Genomic DNA, 15,369 nt, shown 5'->3' with positions numbered 1-15,369 from the left:
GCAGATGAGATCATGAGGCTGCTTGGAAAAAGCAGAGAGCTGCTTGTGCCACTGCAAATCAGTGGGTACGTCTCAATCAGCTCCCTATTTCAGTAGTCAGGTCTGTCTCAGTGACCTGAAACGTTCGCTCTCTAAAAATTCCCAGAATGCAAAAACCAATGAGCATCGGTGCTCAATATGTTGCATTATTGGAAATGTCGTCACGTCTTTTGAAGTCTTTCAAGTCATTGGAAGACAAGCACAAGTGTAAAACTATAAAGCCTTATTTTCTCTTTAAAAGAGATGTTGTTTGTAATGTCTTTCATCCATAAAGACCATGAAAGGAAAACAATCTTTTATATATTAGAGTTGTTACAAAAAGTTAAAAAATACACTCCATATTTGTATTTCTATATATCACTGCAAAAAAAATATTTTAAAGTATTTTTGCTTGTTTTCCTGTAAGATTATCAAAAAATTCTTAAAACATTTACTTGTCAAGCAAAATGGGATAAGATATTAAATCTGACAAACATTTAGTGAACTTTAATCTGCCAATGCGGTAAGCAAAAAAATAAAAACTTTTCCCTTTGAATTAAGTTTATTTTTCTTACCCCATTAGCAAACCGTTTTTTCTTGTTTTAAGCATAAACTTTATTAAATTGTATTAGATTTCTATCAAAACAAGACTTAAAATCTTATGCCAGTTTGCTTGTCGAGTAAATAAATCACATTTTAAGACGGTTTCGATATTTTTACTGGAAAACAAGACAAAAATGAGAAATACTTAAAATACAGTATGTAATTTATCTTTCATAACAACACTGTATGTTTGAATATCTACAACAAAAATGCACGACACTGGAAACCACTGGAGTTATATGGATTACTTTTATACTGTCTTCAGGCTTGGGGAGTAACGGAATACTTGTGTTCTCAGGATATAATCAGAATACAAAAATTGTGTGACTGTAATCTGTTACAGTTACATAAAAAGACAATGTATTCAGATTACAGTTACATTTGGTAAAAACTGGGATTACTAGCAGGATTACAATTTTAATTTATAAAAAAAAAAAAAAGATCCTCCTGACATAAAATGATAAAGACCGCTGCTTGCGTTAGTACAGAATACAGATATGATCAGATGCGCGCTCGAGATCGCGTCTGGTTCTCTCTCGTGACTGACGTGAATCTGGCACCACTTACTGTCACATGCACAAATAAAACCTGTCTCACATCAACACTGTGCTATCGAGGCAAACGAGGCCAAACCATTAAAAGTGCTGTTTCATCACAGTGGCCACTGGAGAAATATTATTATTTTTGTGGAAATTCTGACATTCTTGTCTCTTCAATGGAGAAAAGGGAAACAATATTACAGTTCAGTGCAATTTAGAGGCTACCTTCCAGTTGTGAAGGTGCAGTGATTTTCCAAGGACCCAACATATCATTTAAAGAAGCATTTAAAGGCAAGACCCACATGAAAATCATGTGAGCTAGGATAGCTAAAATTAGTTATAAGTGTTCCCTAATTTCACCATCCGACCGTCTGTTGATCGTTTTCGCAGGAGCAGGAATAGAAGCAGAGAAACGACCACTCCCGAACGGCCCATATTCCGGTACAGGGGATGCCTACTGTTGAAACTTTGTGACTTCTCATTTCCATCTTAATCAAGACACTAAAAAGGTTTAAATCTGTTTCGATCTATTCTTTAAAACAAAATTTTATTTATTTAATTATTTTTATTATTATTATTTGTCATTGAAATCCTCCTTAAACATAAACACAGAACCTCCCATAAACGTTAGCTGGTGATGATTGACTGTGGATTGTGAGCAAGCAGAGGACAGACACTGGAGGCATTAATAATAATAATAATAATAATAATGAAGAAGATGTGTCCTGTGATCTACCTATTGCAGTCAGAAGTTAATTAATTAATGAATGGTCAGTGCCAATTAGTCTACACGCTAACTGCAATACATGGCAGAATTTAACTTGGTAGTGTTTTTGAATCTGAGGTATATCCTGTCATATTTTGTTTAATGTTAACCAAGACATAATTCAGTGCATCTGTTCTAACTGTATTTGCTTGATGAGGAAATAAACCACTTTCTGTAACAGATAGGGGACTCATCTGATTTGGTTGAAATGCTGAGTTGTACATTTTAACATATTCTGTTTTCCTAATAAGGAGGCACTGTCCCTGTTTTTTATGTGTTTTCTTATATATACTGTAATAATAGCTACATTACTCAAACATGGTTTGTTTGCATTCAGAAGGCATGATTAAAAGTCTTTGAGAACATATTGCTTTTCTCTTGACTTTATTCAGATATGCGATCTTGAGGCAATCAAAAAGTAACTAAAAGTAATTTTCTTACTGAGGTAACTGGATTAAGTTACTGATTACATTTTTTACTAAGTAATCGGTATTTGTAACGGATTATATTTTAAAAGTAACCCTCCCAACCCTGACTGCCTTTATGTGATTTTTGGAGCTTCAAAGGTCTGGTCACCATTCACTTGTATTGTATGGACCTACAGAGCTGAGATATTCTTCTAAAAATCTTTGTTTGTGTTCTGCAGAAGAAACAAAGTTATACACATCTGCAATGGCATGAGAGTGAGTAAATTAGAGAAATGTTTCATTTTTGGCTGAACTATCCCTTTAATGGGTTTCCATTGTGGAAATCTAAACAGAAAAGACTTCAAGTATGCTAGAAATGTCCATTTGAATATAAATTGATTTTATACATTTGGAAATATTGATAAGGTTATGTTCAGTAAGAGGTTTGGTAGAAACTCAACCAGGTATGCATTGTCCAGATCACTTCAGGACAAAAAAGTACAGAATTTTTATAAATATTTATTTTCTGATTTTGTTGTGTTGTGGCTTAATTCTGTTGTGTTGCAGCCTACTTCAATTGTGCTTTCAGCTAAGGTTGTGTTGTGCACCCCTGTGCCACCGTATTTGCCCCCTCTGTGTACTCAAATTGTTGAGAAATGAGGCGAGTTTGGAAACTATTGAAACCGCAAGTTTAAAATTAGTCTTATTTGCAGTATGTCGCTTTAAAGGGTTGTTGAATTATAAAAGCTCCATACTAAGGTTTTTCCGAGCCAGTGAATCATAAGATTTTTCAATGACATTTACCAGGAAGCGGACAGAACACACATTTTATTTTTCATAGAAATCTGCAATGCTGTTCTCTGTCTGAAGTAGGAAAAAAAAATAATTGGTAACCACTTGGCATTGGCATATAATTTTGACAATGGCAGAAAAAGCAATTATGTTATTGAACAGAATCATTGCAGGGACAGTACAAAATCTAATCAGTGCAGAACGGTTTATTATGATCAAAGAAAAGGATGATAAATATTTAAAAATGATAAGCAGGATCATTTGAACTGATGATTGCAGTAAATATCAGAGTTAGCAAAATCGCTAGAGCATGATCCAGTGGCTAACAGTGCTGTATTTCACACTGAATTTGAGAATCTATCTGATGCTTTTCCTGTCTATAGTATTTAAGTGTGATTTACACTAAGCAATATACCGGTGAATATCATAAAATTAATTCAAAGCCAAAACATCCTGATTAGAGTATTATTTATTTCATTCCTACATTTTAACTACTAATTAATTAAAAACCACATGAGCTTACTTGTGATGTAAAATAAAAATAAAAATGTAATTTTTGCAATTAGTTGCAATAAAGTGCAATTAGAACTTACATTCTCTGTTAAAAGTAACCTATAAGAGGGAAATATTGGCGAAAGCATAATGGCAAACATCCCTTGCTTTAATTAGCAGAGCTTCTGACATACCTGAATAACTATTTCAAATTTTGCTTAGTCTTATGTCTTATTACTCATTGGTAAATCTAATGCGATTTGCATTACACAGCACAGTACAGAGAGAGGACTAGATTCAATATACTGACTTTTTGGAGGGCCCAGACCAGGATGGACTCTAGCTAACCAGCCAAACAGGGGAATCACCATGCAAAACCATAATAGATTCAATGCATTAAATAGTTTATATAGAGATATTTTGTAAGGCAATTAAAAAAAAAAAACAATGTGTGAACAGGCCTCCTGTGCACTGAATGAACAGGTGTTACTTTTTGTGGTCCTGTATAACCAGAGGGGCTCCTTTGGGCTGTCACAAGCTCTACTGACATGGCAAAAAACAAAAAAGTGGTCAGTTAAGTCTGTGTTTCAAAATACTGTTTTTTCCTGCTGCAGGGCAGTGAATCAAAAGCCACCTTAAAAAGAGTTTAACAGACTTTTGGGGAACTTAAACTGGTGGAGATGCTATTTTGGGCAGTGGATAGATCCCTCCTCACAAGCAGTGTCAGAGGAACTGAGGCAGACTCCCTGGAAGTAGATTCTGTTCTACAGTGGTGACAGAATTGGAGCTGTAATGCTGTGTAGTCTGGCAACTGGCACTCAAACCTCTCAGTTCAGACTTCACGAGGTGCAAAAACAAGATGGTTCTCAATATGCTCCTACTGTAAACATGAATGTCCTCTTCCATACCCTTTGTCTAGTTCACGACCTTGAGACTGTAGACCATAGCTGAGGTGTGAATTAAGGCCATGTTGAAGCCATTTTCCATCTGCCAAATAAATGAGCTTTCTGCTAAGATCAATAGAGGCTCCTCTCATCCCCTCTGATGGAGAGTAAATGCGAGGTTCATTGCACTGGACACTAACACAGTGACCCAGTCCTGCTCTAATGAGTTTTTATCGACTGCAACATTGAAGTTACCAGCTGTAACTTATCAGGGTTAGTGCACGCTTCCAGGCATTTGGAGTTTGGTCTTCTTCCAATTCCAGCATTCTACTCTTCTCTTCTCTAAAGACTATATTAATCTGTTCTCAACTAAACTTTCCCTTCTTTATCTGTCTTTTTGCATATTTCTTTCTTTCGTCTGTGAAACACAAAAGGAGATGTTAGGCTATCTGTAAGTCTCAGTCACCATTCACTTTCATTGAATACTTTTTCCATTCAAACAATGAAATTGGATGGTGACTGAGACTGTTATTTTGCTTAACATCTCCTTTTGCGTTCCAAGAAAGTAAGGAACAACAGAATTTTCATTTTTGGGTGAACTATCCCTTTAGTTTGGCCAGTGCACTTCATCACTTATAGCTAGAGAAGAAGAAACTACGTTTTTAATAAAGTGTTTCTTTTTAGTTTGTAAAAAGTTCAGAAAAGGTGATGACCATATTTGGCTGCACATTTAGCCTTGGTATGCCCTGAGGGATTCAATGAATGTTTTATCTCCGCTGCAGATATGCAACCCACACAGTATTTACCACCTGGGATATGGACTACAGTGACCTTGGATAAAAACGCCAATGTTTCCTATGCACTGCAGAGTCTGTGTCCAATTCAGATTCCTTTAATTACCCTGCATGCTGTGTCACTGTCTTTCCATCCTCTCTCCTCTCTCTCACTCACATTATCCACAATGCACACAAATGCTCACACCGCTGAATCACTCAGGATTCATTAGTTCTAGGGGACACAAGTTCCTATAACTTCAAATAGAAGTAAGTCACTTTTCTCATGAATATTCATTCCCAGTGTCAGATAGAGGTGGAGAGTCGAGGGGATGCTATGGCTCAGCAGTAGGTTTATTTTACAGTGCTTATTTTGGGGCTCAGCCATATACTGAGTCTATAACTACAGAGCAGACAGTGAGAAATCACTCAGACAAGGTTGATTTGTGTGTATGAATGTAAACTCACTGAGCACTTTATTAGGAACACTATGATCCTCATAAAGTGACCAACGTGATCTTCAGCTGTTGTAGCCCATCCGCCTCAAGGTTCAATATGCTGTGCATTCTGAGGTGCTATTCTGCTCACTACAATTGTACAGAGAGGTTATCTGAGTTACTGTAGCCTTTCTGTCAGCTTGAACCAGTCTGGCCATTCTCCGTTGACCTCTCTCATCAACAAGGTGTTTCTGTCTACAGAACTGCCGCTCACTGGATGTTTTTGTTTTTGGCACCATTCTGAGTAAAGTGAAAATCTCAGGAGATCAGCATTTACAGAAATACTCAAACCAGCCTGTCTGGCACCAACAATCATGCCACGGTCGAAATCACTGAGATCACATATTTACCCCATTCTAATAGTTGATGTGAACATTAACTGAAGCTCCTGACTCATATCTGCATGCTGTTATGCAGTGCACTGCTGCCACATGATTGTTTGAGTAGATAATCGCATGAATAAGTAGATATACAGGTGTTCCTAATGAAATGCTTAGTGAGTCAGTGAACGAAGGAAGGTCCTGCTGCCTAAAACACCCCAGAAGTTGCACCATAGACTCTACCTAAAACATGTAAAGAAAGAATATGTGGGAAAGATTTAAGACCCTTCATACAGTATGTAAAAATCACTCTATATGTCTGTCCTGAGAATTAAGCTGTTGTGTAACTGGACTGGATTTGGAGTGTGACAAGGATGTAACCACAGGTTCAGGATTGGGGGGACCTAATATAATTTAATAATCAACCATGGAAAAACCCCATAACATTAGACCACTTTAATGTATATTGGAGGGGACATGTCCCCCTCAATGTCTATGGTGGTTATGGCCCTGTGTATGGACATATGTTGCACGTGAATGGCAAAACCATAAACAGTTTTGAAATCATAAACTGTTTCAGAAACAAACATTAGATAGGACTGGAGTGGATGTGTGTATGATACACTTGGCAGTAAACATTAGTGTCCTAGTTTTCAAGGAGTTTTCAAGTATCTTTACTCAAAGCCATGCTTGCTTCTTTCAATGCAGCAAACTGTCTGCATTCAAAAATATAAATATGAAAGTGAGGTGGGGAAAGAAGGAAAGAGCAAAAGATTGAGAGGGTTTTCTACCCTTAAACCAACTAAGAAATAAAATATTCTATTTAGACTAAATGTAAAATTCTCACCACCCTGTGTGAGGTATTAATACGCAAGACAGTTCAGGAACTGCTTATGACTACAGCTTAAGAAAGATCTGCGTTTCCATATGATATCAAATAAAAATGAATTGCTTGTTTTTTATTATACACTGAACAAACTAATGGTTTTAGCTAAAAAGAAATGCTTTGTTCTTAAAGCATTATTTATATTATTGAAAAGATATGTTAGTTCAGGAAGGGGAAGTGTGGCCAATCAACGTTGAGAATTGTATGTAAAAGTCAATGTCCCGTATTCATATGAGGCATATTTTACGAAGAGACGAGAAAAGTGCAGACAGTAAATGAATGAAAATGAAAAAATGGAGGTATTTGATTGGAAAATGCTGTGATTCTCACAAACCCAGACTTGTTTGATTCCCTCTCTGCTGCTAACCTCGTTTGAAGTCATTTCAAATAGAAAAACACTCCAGCTCCTCACCAGTCACCCTGCCCCTTCAACCCCACTCCTCCCCTCTGATCTTCTGCCTTTCCTTTCTTCTGCTGTCAGCATTTCCTTGTCTAGTGAAGCTGTCCTATCAGACTTTAAGATAGACCACATAACCTCAATCCTCAAGGAACCCACCTTAGACTCAGAAAAGTAGAAACTTCCTGCCAGCATCACTCCTCCCTTTCAAGGCTGAAGCTCCATTGATGGAGGATGGATCTACATTACACATCTACTCCAGATCTCACATAGAACTCACATAACTCACTTGTACTTGCTCTACAAGTATCCTATGCTTTTTCTCCCAACTCATGTGTAGCAAATAAGCAGGTCATTGTATAGTAGCAATGTAGTAAGAGTGATAAGAATTGAAGTTCAATGTATTTGCAATTATCAGAGGTTTCATCTTGCCGTTTGTGGCCTTTATAATCTTGCGCTGTGCATTCTCATCTCCTCATATTTATCGTAAGTTCCTTTGGTAAGAAACCATCTACTAAGACAATAAATGTGAATGTACAATTTGAAAGAATATGGCAATGTGTACTGCATTGCCCTGAGTTAATAAATTATTTGACAAAATGTAAGTGTGGGTGCATTGCAGACTAATTATCATTTTTGATCGCATGGGCAGCCTGGCATATAAATTTGTAGAGATATATCATACGTAGAGAGTTAGTTCAGATTTTGTGGCTTTACAAATGAATGATAAACTGGGTGGCTTGGCAAGAACCATGGCACAGCAGCAGTGTATGAATGTAAAGAAGCTGAGGTGCACCTTCAGGGATGCAGGTTAAAGTCTAGTGTGATCTATTGTGATAGACATGTTCCAATGTGATTGAAATAATGTTCTGATAAAATTGCTCATCTCTCTCACTCTCTCTATTCTGTTATATAATAAATAAATTAATAAATAGGGGTGGCTTGTTGTGGAGTGGAGGCACTATTAACAAAGATGATGTGATTCAATAGGCCCTCTAATGCTTATTAGTGATAATACAAATTAAAAAAAGAAAGATTATTCTCTGCTCATTAGTGATAATACACATTAAAAATGAAAGAAAGAAAGAAAGAAAGAAAGAAAGATACTACACTGCCATCCACAAAATGATTTGACTACACATCTAAAATCTATTTTGCGTGCTAGGATTGAAGTAAAAGAGGATTAATGTCCACTAACAGTATAGGTATAGGTCTATATAACATTGTGCAAATAATTATTTTGCAAGAGCAAAAAAAAAAAAACATTTCTTTTTTTTTTTGCACTGGCAATGAGTTTAAGCTTTCATTTGAAGTGAATTCACTTAATTGTTTTATTAGTACCATCAGTTTACAGAGGTGAAATAATTTAATATCTGTCAGGTGTTACTTGTCTTAAGATTTTTACTCCTACACATACATGGGTTAAAGGAATATTCCAGGTTCAATACAAGTTTAGCTCAGCTGACAGAATTTGCGGCATAATGTTGATTACAACAAAAAATTATTTCTACTTGTCCCTCCTTTTCTTTAAAAAAAGAAGCAAAAATTGAGGTTACAGTGAGACACTTATAATGGAAGTGAATGGGACCAATGTTTTGAGGTTTTAAAGGCAGAAATGTAAAGCTTATCATTTTATAAAAACACTCATTAATTCTTCTGTTAAAATTTGTGCATTATTTTAGCTGTAAAGTTGTTTAAATCGCCATTTTTGTGTCAGACTACTAAATTACTGGGATTACAGGGTTTACAGTGTTACATTGTCATGGCAACAAAGTTGTAAAATTGGCAGTCTTGGGGAGTAACAGAATATTTGTAACCAGGGTTTGGTGAGTAACGAAATACATGTAACGGGATTACGTATTTAAAATACTAAATATAAGAAACTGCATTCCACTACAGTTACAGTTCAAATAGTTGATAATCAGAATACCGTTACATTCAAAAAGTATTTTGATTACTGAAGAGATTACTTTGTATTTTATTGTCATTTGTTTAATTTAATATTAAATATAATATTCAGTTGGAAAACATTTATCCATATAAATGATGCGATCTGAGGAGCTTTTGAACAGCGATGAAACACTTTCTTATGATTTGTTTTATTCATACGAGCGCTTTCACACTGTTGTGAGTGAAAAGGTGGATGTGACATCACTGAGGAACTTTCTCTTGGGAGCTTAATAGAGTAGCTACATTGTGTTTCTACAGCTTAACAAAAAACAGTTAGAAACACTTTGATAGATGAAACTTAAATCCAATAAATATACGATTACATGCACTGTCAATGTTTTTTATGTGGTTAGGGTATTTTAAAAAAAAATCTGCCAGTGCTTAAGAAGTAATCCGAAGTATTTAGAATACGTTACTAATCTAACAGAATACGTTACAAATGACATTTTACATAATGTATTCTGTAATCTGTTGTGGAATACATTTCAAAAGTAACCTTCCCAACCCTGGTTGTAACGGCGTAATTTTCTATAAAATTCAGGATTCAAAAATGTTTAACTGTAATCCGTTACAGTTACACCAATTACATTTTGTAAAAATTTGAATTACTATAAGCATTACATTTTTTTTTTATTTATAACAAAATAAACAAAAAATTCTTCTAACATAAAATTATAAAGACCACTGCTTGCTCTAGTGGTACAAATATGATCAGATGCGCACTCAACATCTCTTCTGGTTCTCTCTCATGACTCACAGGAGTCAGAAGCACCACTCACTGTCTTGATAACACCTGTCTCACTTCACCACTGTGCTATCGAGGCAAATGAGGTCAAACTATTAAAAGGGCTGTTTCATCGCGATGGCCACTGGAGAAAATTTATTATTTTCATGGAAATTTCGACATTCTTGTCTCTTCAAAAAAGAAAAGGGAAACAACATTACAGTTCAGTGCAATTTATTCTTTCCAACTGTGAAGATGCTGTCATTTTCCAAGGACCCAATATATAACTGTCATTTAAAGAAGCATTTGAAGGGAAGACCCACACGAAAATCAAATTAGATTAGCAAAAATGAGTTATAAGGGTTCCCTGATAGTTTTGCCGTCCGACCGTCCATTGATCGTTTTTGCTGGAGCAGGAATAGCTGCCAGTACTGTGACACGAATTGCACATCATTGACACTGTGGCAGAAAGGAACATATTTCTTATTGAAGTGGAGAAACATGCACTCCCCCCGGTGAACGGCCCATTTTCCAGCACACGGGATGCCTACTTTAAAAACTTCACTGTCACTTCTCATTTCTATCATAACTTCAGTTGAAACACTAAAGTTGTTCTCTGAAATGCTTTTGTCATGTAATGACAACAGCAGTAGGGACAGCATTTCTTTTTTCATTAATAAAAAATCCAAATTGTACACATACATACCAAATTAGTGGAAAATGTGCTTTAAGTGCTGTAAGAGATATTTGGTGTTTCTGGAATTTCCACAAGCTTAGCCGCTGGATCTTTCCAAAACCCAGCCCTCCAAAGATACCAAATTAGCTTTATTGAGACAGACACCGAGCAGAAGCGGTTGTCAAAAACAACAGCTGCAAAATAGCACCCTCAACTGACAACTGTTATGAACAACATGGCATAAAAATGGCATTACTGGCACAACACTTATTACATTAATATCTTTCAGGGAGTAGGAACATTTTTTGAATACCTTTCCATGAAAACAAATCACATACAGCACCTTTAACTTCAAACAGTTCAAAAGTCTGGGTGAAGGAGAAATTCTGGCAACTGTAACATTTCAAAACTCATAAAGTAGAAATAAGTATTTAAACACACACTAATGTTTAAATAGATTTCGATCTATTCTTAAAATCTAGAATATTTATCCCCCCCATTAAAATCCTGATTAAACACAAACATAGAATCACCCATTACCATTAGCTGGTGATGTGTGACTGTGGATCATTAGCAAGCAGAGGAAAGACACTGGAAGCAATGCATTAATAATGATTTTGATGATGATGAAGATAGACTGTGATCTACCTATTGCAGTCAGAAGTTAATGAATGGTGCCAATTAATCTACACGCTAACTGCAATACATGGCAGAATTAAACTTTGCTGTGTTTTTTAATCTGAAATACGTATATCTTGTCAGACTTGTTTAATGTTAACTGAGACATAATTCAGTGCATCTGTTCTAATTGTATTAGCTTGATAAGAAAATAAGATTTTATTTTTCTGTATATTCTGCAGCAGACAGAGGACTCAGGTATAAAAAAAAAATTAAAGAAAATACTGAGTTGTTCTACATTTGAACATATTCTGTTTTCCTATTAAGGAGACAGTGTCCCTTGTTTTTCAAGTTTTTTTTCTTACATATAATAATAGCTACAAATTCTTAATATCCCTGCATACATTTTGAGTATAATCAAATACACTGATACATTAATGTATAGATAAATGATTACATGAATGTGCATATATGAATATGACTTCATAGCTGATTATAATTGATTACAAGCATAATATAAGCAATGTATAAAATAAAGAAAATCATCTGTCCACATGCAACACTACATTTCTCATAACGTTATTCAAGCATGTTTCATTTGCATCCAGAAGGCATAATTAAAAGTCTTCCAGCTCATATTGCTTTTCTCTTGATTTTATTCACATATGTGACCTTGAGATAATCCAAAAGTAATTAAGAGTAATCTGATTACATTTCTTAATTATTATTAAGAATTATTATTATTAATTATTATTTTTTAAATAAGTAATCAGCAGTTGTAATGGATTGCATTTTAAAAGTAACCCCCCCGCTCCCATATTATACAATAACATGTATTGAACCCGGAATATTCCTTTAAATACAATTTCCTCCCTCAGACCTATGACCAGTGGTGGGTGTAATGCATTACTAAGTAATTAATTACTGTATTTAAATTACTATTTCAATGAAAAAAGTAAAGTAAGGGATTACTCTTAATTTTTCAGTAATTTAGTTACTTCTGATGTAATTGTGTTAAACACTTTATAGACTATAGAACAATCTATATAAAACAACAGTGAATAAAAATCGAAATTTAACATCTAATGTTAAAATATGTTTTCTAATTCAACGCCGCCCCTTTAAATTCTTTTGTGAGTTCATGAATAATTTATTTGATTTTATATGATTTATTTGAAAGAATTGAAAGAACAGTTTCATGTCTATCCTTGTATTCATCTGGTCGAGGTTGATAAGGGTTTTTAGAAAGTAATTAGTAATAAGTAATGCAATTACTTTTCAGACAGAGTAATTAGTACAGTAATCTAATTACACTGTAGATTATGTAATTAGTAGTTAGTAATTAATTACTTTTTTTTAGAGTAACTTACCCAACACTGCCGATAACATTGTTCGGTAAATGGGTAAAAGAGGTTATACTCTCAGGAGGGACAAGCTGTGAGGGGGAGAGCAGATGCTTTTATACAACGTTTGTTCCTAAATGTATGTTTCTCCACACACTGACTAAATCCTCGGGGGAAACAGTCACATCAGCGTCAACATATTTGCTTTGACACAGAAACAGAGAAACGTCAACGGTGCCCCGGGCAACATCCAGAGCTCGACTGAACTCCTCCAGCTAAGAACCCAGAACTCTGCAGCACTTTGGACAGATCCACACTTACAAATACACACAGTATCGACCCGTCTTTACGATTCGGAACCAGTATGTTTCATATGTGCCATTTTACTCTTTTTGTCTCGTTTCAAACGAGAAAACAGACCGTGACATTCAGCGTGAATATCTATTTGTGTAATTCATAATATGCGTCGCTGATTCATTGCAGCCGGAATAAAACAGAAAATGCAGCGATTTCACGCAGGTACATGCTGGTGTGTGTAAGTGGTTGTTCACACCAAACTCATTCTTTAGGTTAAAAAAAAAAAAAAAAAAATACAAAAAAGCTAGACGCAGCACTTTTAAAAGTTGACGTTCTTTTAAACCTGGCTTGATGTCTAAATACGCGGGGCTCCTGCGCGAGACGCTGTTAAAACAGCTGAGGTCAAAGACGTTCGTTAACACAGTCTCCACAAACATGAGTTCATTGTGAACGGCCCCTAAGAGAGCGAGAGAGAAGAACCCCTCAAACCATTTCATGAGTAGTTTTTATGAGTAATATTCACGTTTAACCTTCCGACACGAAAGAGAATAATTTGAAACGGTTTAACAAATGTATTGGATCAACTTACGCAAATGCAGAGCAACAGGCAAGATGAGACAAGCGTTGCAGAGGAGAGGAGTCATCCTGAACGTATACCAGTGAACAGATTCTGATGATAGTACTGACGTGTGTAGTAGCCCTCCGTTCATTTAGCAGAAACTCACTGCATTAGCTCGCATTGCGCTCGAGCGGTGAATGATTCACCTAGCTCGCGTATCTTGTAGTAAAGGGGGAGGAGGCTGCGGAGACACAGCTGCTCAACGGAGATTTTGTCAAAGCGGAAAACTTCACATCCTCCACCTGCATTAAACTACTACACTCTTGTAATACACATGGGTAACACTTTAATTATTCAAGTAAGTCATTAACAAACATTACATAATGATAACATCAGTAGCTCTCGTACATTCAAATATGAAGAAGAAACTCTGTTATTCAGTAGCATGATATTTCTAAATACTTAAATCTATAGCAAATGATCTGCAAAGCATTATATATATATATATATATATATATATATATATATATATATATATATATATATAATGAATATTAAAGTTATAGGGTATTTTTGTTTCATAATACAACTCTTGTTTTCTTTTGGAGGAATATTTTCATTAAGTATTTTTTCATACAGTTGTGGCCGAAAATATTGGCTCCTTTGGTAAATATAAGAAGAAGAAAAAAAAAAAAAAGGCTGTGAAAAATGTCTTTATTGTTTATCCTTTTGATCTTTCATTCAAAATATTAACAAAAATCTAACAAATTTGACAAGCACATACAATAACAACAACGAACGAACAGACAAACAAGCAAAACGCGCTGAAATGTATAACAAATAAGTTAAATTCCTGCATATCTAGTGGTTATATCTTCCTGCATAGGCCGATTGCCTGTTTCAGGAAGACTATGGTTTTTTGTTTCTCAGAGTGTCTGTAAGAAAGAATGCAAAGGATTCCACAGTCTCCAGAATTTGTCCGATTTATGATTGAGACCATGAGTTAAGTTTCTCCTACCGGAACAAAGCTGATTATCTGTGATATCCACATGGCAGCCGTGGGAACCTGGGGTGCAGACCACCGCAACAAAACACATTTTTAGCCAGAAATAGTAGGATTGTGGTGTCTGCATCAAAAGAGTTTTCAGAAGTGTGGTTCAACAAATAAAATGATGGGGATGATATGAACCGTTTACCGGTTAGCTCCTGGATCACAGAATGAACCTCCTTCCAGAACGGCTGGATGCGATCACATGACCAAAATAAATGGATAAATGTACCCTTGTATGTTTTGCATTTGAAACAAAAATTTGAGCAACTAACTAGAACATATTCTATGGAGGTGAACAGGTGTGAAATAAAACCTATGAAAAAATTTACAATTTTGTTCATGAGTAGAAATTGAAGTACATTTTGGAAAAAATCTATTATAAATCTTAGTCCAATCTGCAAAACTGAATGTTACCCCAGATACCGTTCCCATAACGACTTCAGAGAATCGTAAACAGAGGAACCACAATACAACAAGTGCATAAAACTTTGAAATAATCCCTTTGAGGGATTTGGCTGAGATCATGGCTTCTTCCAATTCTGATAAATTTAAGCAGAATTTGTTCTGCCTTAAATAAAGGGGAGGGACTCAAGTCTTCTCGGGTAACAAGCTAGAGATTCAAGGTCAGTCAATAAAGAATCCTGCCTATTCCTGAACCAATATGTCATCATTTTGATTGAGTTGAGTTGAGCTAAAATCTAACTTTTAATTGAAGTAAAACAATTGAAAGAGGGGGAAAAAATATCATAATTAAATACTTATTTTTCTCCAAAACAT

General features: G+C 35.4%; 1 protein-coding gene across 1 annotated transcript in view; it reads right to left on the bottom strand.

The window, feature by feature from the left end:
• The window catches only part of LOC127455973 (neuritin-like protein), a 56,227-nt gene extending 42,505 nt beyond the window's left edge, over positions 1–13,722 (bottom strand). The window contains exon 1 of the mRNA XM_051724204.1: positions 13,572–13,722. Within this exon, the coding sequence (XP_051580164.1) occupies positions 13,572–13,692 (121 nt within the window). The 5' untranslated portion in view covers positions 13,693–13,722. The remainder of the gene's footprint in view (positions 1–13,571) is intronic.
• Positions 13,723–15,369: the final 1,647 nt, after the last annotated feature.

The sequence above is a fragment of the Myxocyprinus asiaticus genome, chromosome 18 (genome assembly GCF_019703515.2).
Source record: "Myxocyprinus asiaticus isolate MX2 ecotype Aquarium Trade chromosome 18, UBuf_Myxa_2, whole genome shotgun sequence".
Classification (NCBI taxonomy): domain Eukaryota; kingdom Metazoa; phylum Chordata; class Actinopteri; order Cypriniformes; family Catostomidae; genus Myxocyprinus; species Myxocyprinus asiaticus.
Note: the sequence above shows the minus strand (reverse complement) of the source record. Positions and strands in the feature narration are given on the sequence as shown.